The sequence below is a fragment of the Arvicanthis niloticus genome, chromosome 1 (genome assembly GCF_011762505.2).
Source record: "Arvicanthis niloticus isolate mArvNil1 chromosome 1, mArvNil1.pat.X, whole genome shotgun sequence".
NCBI lineage: Eukaryota > Metazoa > Chordata > Mammalia > Rodentia > Muridae > Arvicanthis > Arvicanthis niloticus.
Window position 1 is genome coordinate 159,652,275 of NC_047658.1, and position 16,365 is coordinate 159,668,639.

The window sequence follows — 16,365 nt, forward strand, 5'->3', positions numbered from 1 at the left end:
TCACGCCTCCACCTTCCCAGGTCCTGGGAGTGCAGATGTGTGTGAGCCACTAGGCTAGTTTACCCGGTGCTGGGGAAGGAGTGTAAGACCTCTTGCATGACAGACTGGGGCTTTACCAACTGAGCTTCAACCCCAGACCTCATCCAGAGGAACTGAGGAAGGCTTAGGACGCTGTTCATGATATACTCAAAACCTCACAAGTTGATAGGGATAGAGACCTTAACCCCTAAAAGAAAATTTTAAATTGAACCTTTTTTCTTTCTTAAAAAAAAATATTTTTTCTCCCCCCCCTCAATTTTGGGTAGAATTTGGCCAGAGTTTTCCCAGCAGGGCACAAGACAAGTTTGGCCCTTCCTCCCGGACTCCTTGAGGGTGGGAACTGCCCCAGGCAGCAGGAATAGTGACCTTGACGGAATTAGGCCGTCCAGTTTTGGGTCATTTGTTTATTTGTTTTTTCACAGCAGGTAATTTTAGAGTTGCCTAGAACTCTACTTCCTACACTGATACCGTACATTTAGCAGGGCATGGTGGCGCACGCCTTTTAATCCCAGCACTGGGTAGGCAGAGGCAGGCAGATCCTTGAGTTTTGAGGCCAACCTGGTCTACAGAGTGAATTCCAGGAAAGCCAGGGCTAAAAAGATGCTATACATTTAGGGACTGCTTCCCAGTACCTACTTTATTTCAGGAAATTTCTTTGTGGCAATTATACAGGACTTTCTAGACTTGGCGATGGCACACAGTAACGGCCACACTAATGCTGTACTCATGATCATATTTAAGCCGGGTGTGGTGGTGCGTGCACACTTACAAAGGGAAGCATGAAGATAAGGAGTTCAAAGTCATCCTTAGCTACACGGTGAGTTCGATGCCAACATGGACCGAGAGCTGGCCTCAGAAAAACAAGAAACAACCTCTCTAAATTAAACACAAAACCTTCCAACGTTCTAGCATCCTCCAGTCCTCTCAGAGCTGTCAGGAGGATCGGAGCCAGCAGGAGGCGCTCTAAGCTCATAAAGAGAATAATGGAGCAGCGGAGGTTCGGAGCTCGGAACCCCAAGCAGTCACAATGAGACCTACATTCAAGTCAGGCGCGAGCCGGACCGGCCAACCTTTTTAAGCGGCCCGGCGGACAACGTGACCTCGGGCGCGCTCGGCGATTGGCTCCGCTCGTCTCACTCTGGGCTTTGGCGCCGAACAGACCCCGCCCCTCATGAGCGCGACCATCGTCCCGGCGTACGGAGGTAGTGCAGGCCGGCCTGTCGAGCAAGGCTCCTCCGAGTCAAACTCCCAGCTGACTCTCGGTAGACAAGACGATTAAAACTAATCTACCAGATTCAATCCACCCAAGAGGGCCGCGGGAGGGTGGCCTTTCCGACGCGACAGGGAGAGACGGGCGCCGACTCCCCCTGCGATCTGCATCGATCCCGGCGTGGTTCCGCCCGCCGCGCGGGCTCCGCCTCCCCGGCCGCCGCCATTTTGTCCGGCCACAGGGGAGCGAGCGGGAGCGTAGGGAGCCCGGTGGGAGGGGGCCGTCCGCGCCTCTCCTGACCCTGCCGCGGCGCTGGTGCGGTCCTGAAGTGGAGCCTTCCCCCTGCCGAGGGGCACGGAGCCATGTACATCAAGCAGGTAGGGGCTGGCGTCCGTCGCGCTCACGGGCCGAGAGAGGCGGGGTGTCCCGGCGCGACCCGCGGGTGGGTCAGAGCTGGTCGGGGCGTGGGGGGCGGGGAGGAGCGGGGGCCGGGCGAGCCGAGAGCGCCGGGCTGCAGCGGGAGCTTCCCTCGGGGCGCGGTGTGTGGAGCGGAGCTCGGGGCCGGGCGCGGTGGGCTGCAGGCAGCGAAGGCCCGGCCTTCTCGGGCGCCGCGGGCTGCTGCGAGCTCGTGGGGGTTGGGGGGTGCGGGAGGCCGCGTCGTTCTGCAGGGATGGCGGTCCCGGGGCCTCGAGGCCCGGGCTGGGCTGCAGGCTTCTCTCCACCTTGCCTCAGGCTTTGCCCCAGAAGGGCGGACCCTCGCGGCAGAACCCGTCGCGCCTGCTCACTCGGTTGTTTACTTCTGTCAAAATGGTCTTCCCGCGCTAGGGGCCACCTCCGGAATGAGCCTCTGTGCACACGCTCGGCTCGGCGACGTTTTCCTATTAGAGGTGGCAGGCTCTGAGCGTTCCATCCCCAACCACCTTTTCTTTTAGCTTGTCTGTTTCTTTCGGTGGACTCTTTTGGGCTGGCCCGGGGTCCGACTCAAAGATGCCCTCACTGGGCTTGCAGTCAGGCAGCCAGCGACCCGCTCGCCTGCTTGCCAGACCTTTCCTGTAGCGCAGGGTTCGGTGTGGAAGTTCCTTCTGTCCACCTCAAAATTTTGAGAGCTTCTCCCAGAGCGACACTGAATCGGCAGTGGCTGCCGGCCGGCGAAAGGGTTTTAGCAGATTTTTATCTTGCCAGCTCCCAAGAGAAATGTTTCTTCTGTCTTGCATTGAACGAGAAGCAAGAAGTGTAAAGGAGAGGATGGTGCCATAGAAGTGCTTTCTGTGTTCTCTCTATTAGGTGATTATCCAGGGCTTCCGAAGTTACCGAGATCAAACAATTGTAGATCCCTTCAGTTCGAAACATAACGTTATTGGTAAGTGTTCTTGGTTTACTGTGTCAGATTTAGAATTGATGCAGACATATGTCATAGGCCAGAGGAGGCAGGCGTTGTCTCTGATTCTTAAGTGATAGTCCTCTATGAGATTGCTCCTTTTTCTCTTATCTGCACGGGTGAATTGCTTATTTTATAAAAATGAAATGTTTAGGTAACTCAGGTGAATCATCTTGGTGCCTGGTGCGAAGTTCAGTAGTAGAAATGCTTGCCTAGCGTGTCTGTGGAGGGTGCTGAGTGTGTGTTTTCTTCCAGAACCTTTTACGTGAGGGTGTTTTGAATGCTTTTCCCCTGTTCTTGTTCAAGCGCTCATTATTACTTTCTTTGAAAGATGGCTTATTTGCAGATTGTGGTCTTTTTCCCTTGCCAATTTCGTTGTGTGAGTTTTTGTGACAGACATGAACAGACACCATACCTGTCTCATAAGGCCACTCGAAAGAGGAAAGAAAAAGTCTATGAAAATTTGAGATTAAAGAGCATATGGTTGTTGCCATTCACAGTATTCAGTTAAGGTTTTTGCTGTTTAAAATCTCCGTTTTGCTGTTATAGCTGACAAAAACCACATTCTGCTGAATTTAAAGGATGGATGATGAAATTAGTGCTAGACACGAGAAAACAGTCTGGTATTGACACTTTGACTGTTACAGTGTCGTAGTCATAGTTTGCTAGGCCATCCAGAAGTCGACACTCTAGACAGCTGGAGTAGGTGGTTCTGGAGGACAGAGGTTTGGGTTTCTGGTACCAGCATGATTGAGTTCTGATGAGGTCTCATTTCTGCCCAATTGACAGCTAATGTCTTCCTCAGGGCTTCCTCTAGCATTGTCATCTCCTAATTTAGTGGCAGGAGAGTTGAGATCTGCATGCAGATTCAGTTGAGGGGGAAAAAAATGAATGCCAGTGTTCTCCAAAGGCCTTGAGAGAACCAGGCATTATGTAAAATAATGAAGGAAAGCCAGGAGTGATTACTTAGAGAAGACTTTTGAGTTCAGGAATTCAAGGTGAATTTAGTCAGTGTCAGGACCTAGACACTAAATAAGTAAAAGCAAAAATTGGAGGCTAGGCTTTTTTTTTCTTTCTGTGTTAAAAGGTCTGCAACTCTGTGGGAGTAGAGTAAAACATGCTAGTCTCCTTGAGCTCTAGCTACAAAAGGGTGTTAATTGATTAGTACGTCTTAGAAGTATCTCGATTATACTAGGGTTTTGTTGCTCATTAGAAGCTCCTATGGGAGCTTCCTGATGTTTGGCAATCTGAAAATACTAGAAATGGAGAAAAAGAAATACTAATTAGATTTTACAGTATTTCTTTTACTTCTAAGCTGAAAAATACCTTAATATTCCAGTTGTGTGGTTTTGCAAGTGATTGTTATCTAGAATCGTGTCTAAGGTCTGCTAAATATTTTTGCTGTAGCTGTGGTCAGAGCAGTTCTGTTCCTTTGCTTGCAACATAGTTTCTTTTGAGAGGAAAGCAAGAATTCTTTAATATTAATATTAACAGCAAAAACCTTAACTGAATACTGTGAATGGCATTAATATTAATACTTCAGTGTGTGACAGTGGAAAGTTGTTATTAATGTGAGGAAAGTGGAAAGTAGTTATGTAGTGAAGTTGTCTTTTAAAGTCTGTAGTAAGGACTAGAGAGGCAGCTCAGCAGTTAGCGAGCACTTGGAGAGGACCTAGTTCCCAGTACCCTAATGGTGGCTTATAACCATTCCTAACTCAAGTATGAGGGGATCTGATGCCTTCTGACCTCTGGGCACCAGGCATACATAACAAGATGTGCATATACATACATGCAGGTAATCAAGTCAGAGGCAAAAGATAAACATACCTTACTGGGGTGGAGAGTAAAAAGTCTAATAAAAAAATTACGATGATAAAAGACAAGCATTTGTTCTCATTGGGAAAATTTCCCATAAAGTCAAAATTAATTCTAAATAAAAGCTGAAAAGATCAAGTGAGTTAAAGTACTTTAAATGACAATTGGAGCTAGAGAGAAGGTCAGTGGTTAAGAGCATAGTTCTCTTGCAGAGGACCCAGGTTTGGTGCCTAGCACCCACATCAGGGCCTCATAACTACCTGTAACTCCAGCTCCAGAGAAATCTAATGCCTCTTGCCTCCATTGGTATCTGTGCTTGCACACATACTTGAAAATAAGTCACAATCCATTAATAACCTTAAAAAAATTAAGTATCTCTATACAAATTACTCCTATTCATAGAGTAAAACACTAAAAATCTTAAAGATTGGTAGATATTTAATAAAGGAAAGCCATTCAAGACCTATTCTGTGGCACATGCCCGTAATTCTAGTACTCAGAAGGCAGAGAAAGGAGGACTGCAGCAAGTTTCAGATCAGCCAAGTCTCTAGCATTGAGGCAGCAGGATCTTGAGTTTGATGCCAGACTAGGCTGCATAAGACTATGTGAAAAATAAAATTATTCTAGCCTTTATAACAAAAGCAAGCATTTATTCTTGGAAAAAAAATAGCAGATTTACCAACATATTATAAGATGAACACATTTTTATTTAATAAAGCTTAAATAAGTCTACACTCTCTGGTTTTTCGAGACAGGGTTTCTCTGTGTAGCCCTGGCTGTCCTGGAACTCACTCTGTAGACCAGGCTGGCCTCGAACTCAGAAATCCACCTGCCTCTGCCTCCCAAGTGCTGGGATTAAAGGCGTGCGCCGCCACCGCCCGGCTAAGTCTACACTCTTAATGGAATCCTGAGGTAGTTAAGGTTTCTACAGGAATCACGTGACAGTAGTGTTGGTTGTCCCAGCCTATTCTGCGAAACATTCAAGTGAGGCCTGTGAATATCAAAGGGAAGCTATAACACCACAAGTACATCAAGAGTTCTGTGTCTAGAGCAAAACATTCCAAAAGCACCAGGGAATAAATGTCTTATGCAGTAAACTGTGACCTATTGAATGGCAGGCACCAGTGGACAGATCTCTCATCTGACCTTTCAAGGCATGGCTGGTCCAGAAAGCTATTTGGAAGTTATCAAACGTGACCAAACCAAATGTGTCTTTAAAAATCTGAGATCAGGGGCTAGAGAGTATATATCATTGCAGGGGACCTGGGTTCAGTTCTTAGCAGTCACATGGTGGTTCACATCCGTGTCCTAACTCCAGTTCCAGAGGATTAATGACCTTTCTAGGCGTAAAGCATGAACATAGTAGACTCATACACATGCAAACAAAACAATCATACACAATGTCGTGGTTTGAATGAGAATGCTCCCCAGTTAGTGGAACTGTTTGCCAAGGATTAGGAGGTGTGACCTTGTTGGAAGAGATGTGTCATTGGGAATGGCTTTGAGGTTTCAAAAGCCCATGACATTCCCAGTTAGCTCTGCCTCATGCTTGTAGATAAAAGTGAGGACTTAACTACTATTACTGCACCATCCCTGGAGCCATGTTTCTGACCATGATAGTCATGTACTTGAATCCTCTGAAATTGTACATTCCAGATAAACTCTTCCTTCTGTGAGTAGCCTTGGTCACTGTGTTATTACAGCAACAGAAAAGTAAGACATAGACTCTTGCCCTTAGACTGCAGTTTTCATTAAACCTTTTAGCAGCTATATCTGTTTATTCTGTCTTCTAGAAAATCAGGGTTAACACATCTTTTTTTTAAAACATTTATTTTAAATGCGTGTGAACATGCATGCATGTACAAGGAAGCTGAGAGTACACTGGATCCCCTAAAGCTGGATTATATGTGGCTGTTAGCCTCCTGATGTGTGTTAGGAACCCAGTTCAGGTCCTCTGGAATACCACAAATGCTCTTAATAACTGATCGATCACTCCAGGGTTTCCCTATTAATGAATTTGGAACTGAACATAGTATATTCCTGTAATCCCCGGACATAAGAGCTGAGGCAGGAGGATCAAGAATTTAAGGCCCATCTTGTGCTATATAATGAAGCTCAGCCTCAAAATGACTGAATGAAATTTTAAGAGATAGAGGAAGAACAATCATTTCTAAATGGAATTAAAACTTAATTTCTTTTAGCTTTCATGATTTCTCATAATAGCCTAAATTATTTCTTATTTTAAAACTGGCAGAAGACCCCTAAAATATATATACAAATCTATAATACATATGGGATTGATTCTTGAAGAGAATCTTCTCTAGCCATGAATACCAGAATCTGAGGGTACACAACCCCTCAGTACAATCTGATTCTTTTGTTGTACTCTCTGCCAGGAAATGCTGTATAAGTAACTGTCATGCTATTTTAGGGAACAATGACAAGAAAAAACTGTAGACTCACAAGGGCAGTTTTTTCCTTGCTCTAATGTATCTTCAGTGTATCTTGGTTAGATCTGAAGACTGGGGACAAGGACATACAGGGCAAACAGTATTTGGGCTCTCACAGATGCAAACATCAGCACAAGAGATACTTGCTTTCAAATCTTTTGTTTATTTTAGGATCAAAATCATTAAACAAGTTGGGTTTTTTTTTTTTTAGGTTTACTTATTTCATCTTATGTATATGAGCATTTTATGTGTAATTTGCAGGACAGGGATATTTTTGTAGTCATTGTATAGTTACTAGTTTAACTAAAGTTAATGTTAATATTCTTTCTAGTTTTTAGTTATTTTTGATTGACCCAGGTGAATTTTTTACAGAATTCCCCTATAAAAGATCTACTTTATTATTAACTATTAGATGTAATTGCCATGTTTTTTAAAACTCCTTTAATCTAGAACATCCAACAACTTTCATTTTTTCTTTTAAAAATTTATTTGACAATTTTATACATGTATGAGTCTTTACAAAAGGACCCCATTTCCCTCACCCTCTCTCCCACCACACACTGAAGCCCCTCCCACTTATTTCTCTCTTCTGCTCCACTGAGTTTAATTATTGTTGCTTGCAGGAACATGAGTCTGGGGCCGCTTAGTTGTTGGAGCCTGTCAGCTTCTCAGTGCTGTACCACTGAAGACATTGGTGCTCTTTCCTCAGCATGTATTAATTACCCTCAGTGAGTGGTGGGGCCCCATGAGCCAACAATGATGAAATGGTGCTGGGTCCAATCTTGTGCAAGTAGTGATAGCTGCAGTGAATTGATGGCTGTAGTGACCATCCGTGTCTGTAAGACACTCTTTCCTGGGCAGCCTTTAATTCTAGCACTCAGGAGGCAGAGGGACCAGCTTGGTTTAGAGTTAGTTCCAGGAGAGTCAGAACCACACAGAGAAACCCTGTCTCAAAAAAAAAAAAAAAAAAGGACTTTAACCTTTAACTTAGGGACAAGCCCTTCATAGTCTCTGCAGTTTGGCCAGTTCTAAGTCATTGCAGTAGCCACTGCAAATCTGCAGAAGAGCTGCTCTGATGAAGTCTGAGCAGCACTAATCTATGGGCATAGTATTCTTTTTAATTTAAATTTCATAAATTTATTTCATTAAACTACTGAACAAAGGAGCTTGCCTGTGACTCTAGTAGATATCTGGGATTTGTGTACATTTCTACACAATAGTAGGCTGGGATAGATTTTACCAGGTTGATGGCCAATCAGTGTGGCTGAAACAGTGAACTACAGATTCAGTGAGAGGCTGTCTTGAAAATTAAGATGAGCAAGAGAGGAAGACACCCATGTTGACTTTTGCCTTCACATGCATACATTGATGTATGCAAACATAACAGGCACAGACAATTAAAAAGGAAATCTATCTGAAGCCAGGTGTGGTGATGCATGACTATAGTCTCAGCACTTGGGAAGCTGAGACAGCGGGATTATAAGTTAGCAGCTAGCCTGGACTGCATAGTATGAGACTAACCAGGGTATGTACAAAGATTTGGTTTCCGAATAGAACAAAGAAAGATAATCATCTATAATCCATATAAAGATTACACTCAGCAAGTGATTACAGTTCGGCTGGTTTCTTCTGCTCACTACATTTTATTTGAATTTTAAGTTAGTGTGTTAGAAAATTGCATTTAAATTTTTAAAATAGGTTTAGTAAATTTAATTTGTCTGGTTTTTATATGAACTAATCTGTAGTTTTTGAAATTTTATAGTGGGCAGAAATGGATCTGGAAAAAGCAACTTTTTTTATGGTAAGTAGAGATTTTTGGATTTTTAACTGTATGAACTCGTGTCTTTAAGATGGTTTATTAAATAATTAATTTCTGAAATTGTGCTTGCATGAAACCTAAGAAGTCATACATGGTTGTGGTTTAGTGTAGCAGGTTAGAGTATGAGGATCTGAATTGTTTGTGTTGTAAGACAGCAGAAACACTTGTTGAAATTATTTGTGCTGTAATAATGGCAGTATCCGTCTTAGGATAGGGAGAGGCAGGCGGATTCCTGAGTTCGAGACCAGCCTGGTCTACAGAGTGAGTTCCAGGACAGCCAGGGATACACAGACAAAGAAACCCTGTCTCGAAAAACCACAAAAAAACAACAACAACAAAAAAAAAACAAAACATGCCTTTGTTAGCAAATTCTTTGAGAAGAAAAAATTAGCCAAGTTGGACTGTAATATAAGGAGGGGTTAAAAATGTTAACTTAGTTGGTAATGCTTGTGGAAAACAGGGTTTAGTTGGGCTAAAGGTTCTGTGTCTTTACACATGTGTCTGAAGGATATGGAAACTCCTGTAATAGATGTAATTTGGTGCCAATCAAAGCAGATTGAAGTAAAGCATGCAGCTCAGAATCCCAGAGAAAGGTGGGCAGTTTTGATCCACCCATCCCAGGTGATGACAAGGAACAACAGTCTGTCAGAGCACATAGCTGTACATGAGTCTTCCCTCCCTTGTGTTTTCAAGCTGACTTGTATTTTAGAGATCTCTTAGGTAGACCTGGACCAGAATAGCTGAATTAAAACATTCTGTATCTTAATAGTGGTCCATTAACTAGGTGTTTTGTGTGTAAAGTAGGACTAGTTCTCACAGAATTGTGCTGTAAGTACTGCAGCAGGAGCTGGGAACTCGGAACAGTTCCCGTAGTTCTTAGTGTGTAGGAGTGTGTTCAGGGGAGCAGTACATTGTACATCATTATGCAAAAATATTTTTTAGGCGATTAAAATCTTATGTGTTCTGTTTATGTAGTTTGTTGTTATATAGTACATAACTTTATAGTATTAACCAATTAATCAGTGTAAGCTTCTATTAGGGAGTAGGCCTGCCTTCTGTGTCTCTTTTTTAATTTTTTTGATATTTGAATGTCTTTTTTATATTTCAATAGAAGCTTAATTTCTTGATTTCCCTACCAGTGATTAGTCTAATATCTAATTATTAGATAATAATAATTAATAATTATTGGAGAATTGTCTGCAATCATTTTGTGTACGTGAAGCAATTTATCTGCAGTGTTTGTTACCTTACATGTGCTATTCTTTTAAGATACATAGTTATGAATAAGCCACAGTTGTCCGTTAGGATGTGCTAATAACCTTATCTTTTGTGTTTTTAGCAATCCAGTTTGTTCTCAGCGATGAATTTAGTCATCTTCGTCCAGAGCAGCGATTGGCCTTGTTGCACGTGAGTGAGACTCATTATTATGTATTTTTAAACATACATTCAATCCTCACTTTGAAAAAAAAAATTGCTGGCTGTAGCAGCTTACTCATTCCTATAATTACAGCTTTGGAAGGAAGTCAGGATGCTTTGATTTTGAGGCCGTCCAGGGCTTTCCTAGTTCCTGGCCAGCTTGAGCTGCAGTGTGAGAGCCTATCTTAAAGGGGATGGGGAAGACAGACTGAAAAGACGGCTCAGCGGCAAGAGCACTGGCTGCTCTTCCAGGGGAGGTGGTTGTATTTCCGCATCCACATGGTAGCTCACAAATTTCTGTATTTCCTTCTGGCCTCTGGGTACCAGGCATACATGTGGTGCATAGACACATACTCAGGTGAAACACCTCTATGTAAAGTAAAATAACACCTTTTAAAAGAAAGTTCAAGTTGCAGATCCCTTGTGAACATGATGTAGTCTTAATTCCTTAAGTGTTTTATTTTGTTGTAAAATTTAGTATATTACATCTGTGCTAGATAAAGGCCTAATAATTTTATAATAAAAGAACGTTTTGCCGGGCAGTGGTGGCGCAAGCCTTTAATCCCAGCACTTGGGAGGCAGAGGCAGGCCGATTTCTGAGTTCGAGGACAGCCAGGACTACACAGAGAAACCCTGTCTCAAAAAAAAAAAAAAAAAAAAAAAAAAGAAAGTTATATACACTTTTTCCATATGAAATTTTTCTGATTTTGTTTTTTAAAAGTTTTGTGTGTGTGTGTGTGTGTGTGTGTGTGTGTGTGTGTGTACATGTGCCAAGGTGTATGTATTAAGATCTGAGGACTTTGGGGGTTGGTTTCTCTCCTTGTGAGTTCCTGTAATTAAACTCAGGCCAGCAAGGTTGTGTGGCAAGTTGCTTTCTTCTTGGGTCCCCACCTTGCCAGCCCTTGTTAGCTTTTTTGAGACAGGTTTTCACTTCGTTGCTCCGTTGACTTCAGACTTGTAATTCTCTTGCCTAGTCTCAAGTGCTGGATTCAGAGGTGTGAGCCACCATTCTTGGCTTTATGAGTTTACTTTTAAAATTGTATTTGTGTCTATGTGTTGTGTGTGCATGTGTGTGTACTTCCTGCTTTTCTCTATATGAGTCAAATAAATGCAGGTTCTTGAGAAGCCAGAGAGAGCATTGGATTCTTTGAAACTGTTGGTTGTAAGCCACTCTGTGTGTGTGCTGGGAAGTGAACCTGGGTCCTCTGCAAGAACAGTGGGTGTTGTGAATCACTGAGCCGTCTCATCAGCCCATTTACAGTTATGTGAGACTGCTATCTGGCATGGGTCTGTGGACAGGTTTGCTAAGAACAAAGACATGCCAATTGGGGAGCTTTAAGATAACCAACTGGAAGTTGAGGGCATGCAGAATTAACCATCGCAAATGAATGAAGTCTGTGTGTTTGTATTTCGTACATCTTGTTTTCAATGTAAAAAATAATATGCTGAGGTCTGGTGATGTCCTTCAGTGGGAGAATGCTTGCCTAGCTTGTTTGAGGCCAATAGGTTTGACCCCCAGCACTACAAAACAAAACCTATAAGGAAAGTTGTTATAAATTCTGTTAGAATAAGAAGTTTCAAATGGCTGTAATGAGACACCACAATTTAGCTGGTTTAAATATTGTATATAGGAGGCTGGAGAGCTGATGACTTAGTGGTTAAGAGCACTGGCTGCTCTTTCAAAGGACCCAGGTTCAAATCCCAGCTCCCACATGGCAGTTCACAACTCTCTGTAATTCCAGTTCTAGGGGATCTGACAGTCTCAAACAGATATACACGAAGGCAGAACATGAATTAAATAAAATTTTAAAAAAATTAAATATTGTATATAACTTTAAGATCAGATAAAATTACACAGTTTATCTAAATGGAGTTTTTTATGTGTAGGAAGTCCCTTTTAAACATTGACTTTTCTCATTTTTGTTTTGAGTTTGTAGTCCGGTGATGAAAACTGATACAGTATATGATATTCATTAGGCTTCTCAGATTGGCATTGAAAGCAGCAATCTTTTGGGGGGCTATGGGGGTGGCCAGATGCCAGGATTAGGTGTTTTTCTCTATTGCTGTCTTTATTATTTTTTAAGATGGGGTCTCACTGAACTTGGAGCTTAACAATTCCATTCAACTAGGCTGCTGACAGTGAGCTCCTAGGTACCTTTTTCTGACTCTGTTTTCTGCCCCTACACACTAGGGTTGCAGACATGGCTGTTGGGCCCAGCTTTTATGTGGTGCTGTGTCTCCAAACTCAGGCCCTCATGCTAGCTTTGCTGGCACTTTACCATTTCCAGAAAACATGTAGAGACTTGATACAGTGAATGAAACCTGAGCTATGTAGAAAAGATAGTAAATCATCTGGATTTAGCACGATGGACAAACAGAGCTGGCCATCATAGTTCACTCCTTTAATCTCACCAGCTCTCAGGAGACAGACAGCATGGATCTCTGAGTTTGAGCCAGCCATGGGTACATAGTGATACTGTGTCTCAAAAATAAAAATAAAACAAAGAACAGAGTGACAGGGACCTAGGCCTGAGTGCAGCCTCCCAGGATGGAGCCCTGTGAGAATTGGGGGTGGGGTGGGGGGGGGGATATGAATTGTGTGTGTGTGTGAATGAGTGGTGGAAGTATTCCTCCATTGTGTCAGGATTGTTATGTACTCAGCTTTATATGTGTTGGGGGCTGGGTAGGGAGCACAGAAGGGGGTCTTACTGTGTAGCCTAGGCTGACATTGAACTAAATGTTAATCCTTCTATCTTAGTCTCCCAGGTGCCGAGATTACAGGTGTACTCTTCCATGCCTGTCTGTGCTAGACTTTAAAATGGGTTTAAAGAGTATGAAAATACCACTTAAGTTACAAATGCCCAATCCTTTTTTTCTTTCCATGTTTCAGGAGGGTACAGGTCCTCGTGTTATTTCTGCTTTTGTGGAAATCATTTTTGACAATTCAGACAACAGATTACCAGTAAGTGATAGTCAATTTTTTAAGTCATGTTGAGGATTTTATGCTATAGCTTAAAATTATAAATATTAAAGATTTATAATTTAGTTCATGCTAAAGTAAATAAGTAGTTTGCCAATGGATTTTGTGTTTCAATTTTAATGAGCACTCTAATAAACAAAGGATTATGTAAAGCAATTGTAAGAATTTTTTTCTAAATATCATAGTATCATCTTAAGTGAGATTGTTGAAAATCTGAAATAGTTATGATCAAAGACTTTAAAATGTACTTATGTAAAAAGTTGTCTACTTGACTGTGGGGTTTTTTTTTTTCCTTAGATTGATAAAGAAGAAGTTTCACTTCGAAGAGTTATTGGTGCCAAGAAAGATCAGTATTTCCTAGATAAGAAGATGGTCACGTAAGGATTTGTTTTTGTTTACAATTTGTTACAGATGTTCATAAAAACACAAGTGGGTTCTTACCAGAGCGTCCAGTATGAATATGCAGTCCCAAGTTTCTCTGAGAAATGGTGGTTCAGTTTCTAATTTGTAGTTCCTAATGCTGCTTAACTTTAAAGTTAATTTGCTTGCTTATTATTGGGTGCTTTAAAATTATTTGTTTATTAACAGGAAAAATGATGTGATGAATCTCCTTGAAAGTGCTGGGTTTTCAAGAAGTAATCCTTATTACATTGTTAAGCAAGGAAAGGTAAAATAATTGTATGTCCTTTTTTGTAGAAATTATTTTACTTGATATGGTCTTCCCCTGAATGATTTTGATTTGTTGGTCTTAATTGTTAAATTGGACCAAAAAAAAACTAGGCATTACTGTCTTTTGTATTCATTGATTTTTTTTTTTTTTTTTTTTTTTTTTTGTATTGATGTCAATGTTTTTCATGGCTATGAAGTACCAAATAACGTGTAGACCAGTCTCTGACCTAAAATTCACAGAGGTCTGAGTGCCTATGCTGCCCTAGTGCTAGGATTTTATAAAGGATTAAGAATTATCTAGGTACCTACATTTGTATTGAAAGAAGTATATCAGTAGATTAAGTGAATCTTGTTTATTAGTGACCTACTGAGGTAGTGTTTATTGGAAGACATTGGCTTTTAGAAGTTACAGTGATCATATCTAAGACTGTTGCATAAGTTCTATAAAAATTAGGTTTGAAAAAAATTACTTCCTAAGCCAGACAGTGGTGATGCATGTCTTTAATCCCACCACTGAAGAGGCAGAGGCAGTCAGATCTCTGAGTTCAAGGCCAGCCTTGTCTGCAGCGCAAGTTCCAGGACAGCCAGGGTTATAGAGAAAAACCCTGCTTCAAAAAGTTTTTAAAAGCCGGGCAGTGGTGGCACACGCCTTTAATCCCAGCACTTGGGAGGCAGAGGCAGGTGGATTTCTGAGTTCGAGGCCAGCCTGGTCTACAGAGTGAGTTCCAGGACAGCCTGGGCTACACAGAGAAACCCTGTCTTGAAAAACCAAAAAAAAAAAAAAAAAGTTTCAAAAAACCAGAAAGAAAATGAAAGAAAGAAAAGTAATGTCCCATTTTTATTGTATTACAGGATTGTATTAAAATATTAAATATTAAAGAGCTTACATTGGCAAAAGCAAGGCAGAGTGCTGCATTATTCTCCTTGTGATCTTTTTATCAGCTAGACTATAAGCTTTGGCTGACGATTCTGCAGCTTCCTCTATGATTTCCATCTCAGAATTTAATCTTCAGTGGGTGTTTTGTTTGGGAATCTTCTAGAGTTTGATGTATGTTTGATGTATGTACTTTGGTAAATCATAGTGTCTTAGCTCACAACTAGTTCTTTTTTATGTAAAAATGTAAGAATAACATAATTTCTTCAATGCAGTGGTAGTAATTTGGTATCTAATGATTTGTGTTAAGTCACATGCCACTTAGATTGTACCAGTATCTTTGTCTATTAAAGCATACAGTTCTTGTTATGTCTTATAATTTAAAATGTAAAATTATTGATTTGTGTGCATGCTATATGTGCTACAGCTTCCATGTTGAGGTCAGAGAACAACCTTGTAGTCAGTGCTTGTTTTCCACCTTTATGTGGGTTCTGGAAGTCAAACTCAGTTGCCAGGTTTTTAGCACAGACATTTGTATATCCACTGAACCATCTTCATACAATCTCGTTGGAATTTTAATGTAGCCTGTTTTAAAAAAAAGTCTGAAGTAGGTCTGGAGAGATGGCTCACTGGTTAAGAGCACTATCTGTTCTTATAGAGGACTCAGCTAGAGGCATGTCGATCTCTTTAAGTTTGCAGCTAGGCTGGTCTATTTATTAAAGTTTCAGGACAGCCAGGGCTACATAAGAAGCTATCTCAAAAAGATTCTAAAAATTGTAACATACAGTTTTTATTCTTAAGAAGAAGGAGTAGTCAAAGTTAATTGTTTTTTCCAAAATTATAGATCAACCAAATGGCAACAGCACCAGATTCTCAGAGATTAAAACTACTGAGAGAAGTAGCTGGTACTAGAGTGTATGACGAGCGTAAAGAGGAAAGCATCTCCCTGATGAAAGAGACAGGTAAAATACATGTGTGCTGTATAATTTCCCTTCTTCGTTATCTTTCTTGTGTTAATAATAGTTAAATGGTGTTGTCTGTCTTCAGAAATACATCCTATAGTAATTTTCCTGCATACTGAATAAAGCAAAACTTGGTTTGAAGTAGTTTAAGGTTTGAGGTTTCTAGTAGTTTATCTTTAAAAGAAAGACGGTTAGATAATAGGGCCTTTAAGTCAACCAGGTGTTGACTCGGCTTCCTCAGAAGTATTAGCAGAGGTCACTAAATTGGGTGCTTCTCCCTCCTCTCCAGATATTGACATATCAGTTGTTACAAGTGCTAAATGGTTCAGAAGCAGGTAGATGTAGAGTGTCGCTTGGAGTCCTTACTAGTGTATGTACTGTAAGAACCCTACCTTGCTTAGAAACAGTTAGTTCTAGGCTTAAAGTTAGTAAATTGACATATCTCTGGTCCCAAGACTTCCTGTTTGGAAACTGGTTTTGTAGGTTATGGCAGTTAAGATACTGTCATACCTGGATTATAGTTAAGTATTCATTGTATGGTAACGGCATGTTCTGCCCTGAATGATAAAGACTGGGATTAGTAATACTAGTGATGATCTTTTTCTTGAATGTTGTGGAATAGCACACTAATGGGAAAGGTAGGTGTGAACTGAGGTTCTTTGCCACATGTAAGAGAGACTGTTAGTGTGTGAATTTGTTCATTTGTTCATTTTTTTTTCATTAAAAAAACTTGATTGCTGATTTTATATCTTA

The 16,365-nt window shown here is 41.2% G+C and overlaps 1 protein-coding gene across 1 annotated transcript in view; it reads left to right on the forward strand.

Moving 5' to 3' along the window:
* Positions 1–1,075: 1,075 nt before the first annotated feature.
* The window catches only part of Smc3 (structural maintenance of chromosomes 3), a 38,951-nt gene continuing 23,661 nt past the window's right edge, over positions 1,076–16,365 (forward strand). The window contains exons 1-8 of the mRNA XM_034504127.2: positions 1,076–1,626; positions 2,534–2,609; positions 8,655–8,693; positions 10,051–10,118; positions 13,018–13,089; positions 13,405–13,484; positions 13,696–13,774; positions 15,495–15,612. Coding sequence (XP_034360018.1) covers positions 1,612–1,626; positions 2,534–2,609; positions 8,655–8,693; positions 10,051–10,118; positions 13,018–13,089; positions 13,405–13,484; positions 13,696–13,774; positions 15,495–15,612 — 547 coding nt within the window. The 5' untranslated portion in view covers positions 1,076–1,611. The remainder of the gene's footprint in view (positions 1,627–2,533; positions 2,610–8,654; positions 8,694–10,050; positions 10,119–13,017; positions 13,090–13,404; positions 13,485–13,695; positions 13,775–15,494; positions 15,613–16,365) is intronic.